This window comes from Eutrigla gurnardus (genome assembly GCF_963514095.1).
Source record: "Eutrigla gurnardus genome assembly, chromosome: 7".
Lineage (NCBI taxonomy): Eukaryota > Metazoa > Chordata > Actinopteri > Perciformes > Triglidae > Eutrigla > Eutrigla gurnardus.
This window is the reverse complement of record NC_139921.1, coordinates 24,811,619-24,814,528: the sequence shown is the minus strand read 5'-3', so window position 1 is coordinate 24,814,528 and position 2,910 is coordinate 24,811,619. Positions and strand designations below refer to the sequence as shown.

The following is a 2,910-nucleotide window of genomic DNA, read 5'->3' as shown; positions in this document are numbered from 1 at the left end:
CAGTGGAACCGGTCTAAGCCCCGCTCCAGTGGGGGGAATGGGCGGCCCGGCTCCTGCGACCATGTCGGGTCTGGGCGGGGGCGTTGCCTCAATGGGCGGAACTCTGAGCCCATCCAATATGAGCTCGGTGTCGGCCCAGCAGGCCTCCATGGGTCTGAACCCTTATGGGGGCATGAGTCCCACCATGAGCTCCAGCATGGCATACGGCGGCGGCAGCCTGAACCGCGGCCGTGACAACAAAGCATTCCGACGGAGCTACCCGCATGCCAAACCCCCCTACTCCTACATCTCCCTCATCACCATGGCGATCCAGCAGGCACCCAGCAAGATGCTGACGCTGAGCGAGATCTACCAGTGGATCATGGACCTGTTCCCGTACTACCGGCAGAACCAGCAGCGCTGGCAGAATTCCATCCGGCACTCGCTCTCCTTCAACGACTGCTTCGTCAAGGTGTCACGCTCACCGGACAAGCCGGGGAAGGGCTCGTACTGGACCCTGCACCCGGACTCTGGGAACATGTTCGAGAACGGCTGCTACCTGCGGCGCCAGAAGAGGTTCAAGTGTGAAAAGAAGATGCCATCGAAATCAGACGGCAGGAAGGAGCAGGGGGGAGGGACGCCTCCCTCCGTGGACTCCATCAAACCTCCAGGACTCCTGGACACCTCCTCTCTGCCGTCCTCAAGCCAGGCGTCCTCGCCTCCTGGTCTGGACCTGCGGGGAGGTGGTGGGCCACCAGACCTGAAGGTGTCTGGCTCCCAGTTGCTGTCCTCCCTGTCATTACCCCCCCATTCCATGGCACACGAGTCCCAGCTGCACCTCAAAGGAGACCCCCACTACTCCTTCAACCACCCGTTCTCCATCAATAACTTAATGTCGTCCTCAGAGCAGCAGCACAAACTGGACCTGAAGGCCTACGAGGCCCTGCAGTACTCCTCCTACAGTACTGGGGGGTCGAGGACCATGGAGCCTCTGGAGGCCTCCTACTACCAGGGGGTGTACCCCCGACCGCTCCTCAACACCTCGTAGTACCCGCTGCACCTCTTGTTTGGACTCTCTGCATGCAGCCGTCCCGGACTTCCTGTCTGACTGGGATGATGCTGAACCGGACTGGACTCTGCTGGTTTCTGAACTCCTGCACTGTGACCAAACCAGGACACTAGAGACATGTTAACACTGATCCCAGGTCTGTGTTCTCCTTTTACACACCAAGTCACAAACAACTAGAGTTCAGTATGTCTGCTTTATGACCACACTCGACCCCCAGTATGTCTTGTGAGATAAGGTACGATTCATCCCTCCTGATCCCGTATTCAGGGTCGCGGGGTCGCTGGAGCCGATCCCGCTGACACCTGGACAGGTAACCAGTCTATCACAGGGCTGACATGTCCAGACAGACAACCATTCACGCTCACATTCACACCTACGGGCAATTTAGTCATCAATGAACCTATCCCCATCCTGCATGTCTTTTGGACTGTGGGAGGAAGCTGGAGAACCCGGAGAGAACCCACGCTTAGGAACATGCAAACTCCACACATGGAACCTGAACCCGGGACCCTCTTGCTGTGATGGTGCGACCCACTACACCACCATGTAGCCCACAGCACGATTCAATGTTTGTTAAGTTAAAAACATCTGGACATAAATAAATATCCAACAATCAATCAACTCAGAAACAGGTCTGTAGCTGAAACCATGTGTACTGGTCTCCTGGGTTACTGGTCTTCTTTCCTCACAGTAACTCAGAAGACCAGGACTCAGCAGACCCTCAGGGGCCCTAAAAGCTGCAGCTTAGGCCCAACACCACACCGGGTCCCGACCGGTGGATCCAGACCCCTTTACAAAGAGGTCTTGGTTTTGTCTGTAAGAGTGGGACCCAAGAGTCGACCATGGCTTCATATCACAACATTTGAAATCTGTTTCCAACTCCCATCATGCACTGCACACAGATGCTATGCATTAAACTGTCTCCTACAGAATCTCACAGTGGAGCCGTTTCTCAGGCCTGTCCATGCTTTTACTTTGGCGGGGCTTTGCAGATGCTTCCTGGTTTTACTTTAAATATTTTTAAATATTAATGAAAGAAAAATAAATTAGATTAAAACGAAGCCCCTGCCACACGTTTGCTTTATTATTAAAACAGTCCAATAATGTTCGACTTTATTTTTATATTTCGAGTCTCACTGACACCTGGAGGCCCCTAGAGGGCCCTCAGGGGCCCCTAGAGCCCCCAAGAGGCCCCTAGAGTCCCCAAGAGGTCCCTAGAGGGCCCTGAGCCACAGGTTAGGAACCACTGATTTAAAGCAGTTGAAAGGTCACATAAATTATAATAATTCCTCTTTTTGATCATAAATATGATGGGGATTTATTTCTCCCACGACCTCGTCTGCGTCTTCCCTGACCTCCTGAGGGGTCACGACCCTCAGACCCCCACACAGATCAAAGGCGTCACATTTAAAGGGCCACTTCAAGTGACATTGCATATACACATATATATATATACACACACATGTATATATATATATATATATTCACACCTACGGTATATATATATATATATATTAACAATAATAATACTAGTTTGGTGACTTGTGTGTAAAAGGAGAAACTACTTCAGTGACCATTGATTATGATTATTGATTATTCTTAACATGTGCATGAAGTGGGAGGTTTTCTTCTTCTTCTTCTTCAAAAACAGACAGACCTCCTGGAGGGAGGAAGGAAGGAAGGAAGGAAGATAGGAAGGAAGGAAGGAAGGAAGGAAGGAAGGAAGGAAGAAGTATTTAGATGAAGACCTCCCCAGCTCGTCCTCGTTGTGTGTTTGTTGGTTTTTGACACTTCTGCATGTTCTTCTCCTCCTCCTTCTTCTTCTTCTTCTCCTCCTCCTTCTTCTCCTCCTCCTTCTTCTT

General features: G+C 51.3%; 1 protein-coding gene across 1 annotated transcript in view; it reads left to right on the top strand.

The window, feature by feature from the left end:
• The window catches only part of foxa1 (forkhead box A1), a 4,098-nt gene extending 2,650 nt beyond the window's left edge, over nt 1-1,448 (top strand). The window contains exon 2 of the mRNA XM_084013063.1: nt 1-1,448. This exon is cut by the window's left edge and continues 110 nt beyond it. Within this exon, the coding sequence (XP_083869189.1) occupies nt 1-1,027 (1,027 nt within the window). The 3' untranslated portion in view covers nt 1,028-1,448.
• The last annotated feature ends 1,462 nt before the right edge of the window (nt 1,449-2,910 follow it).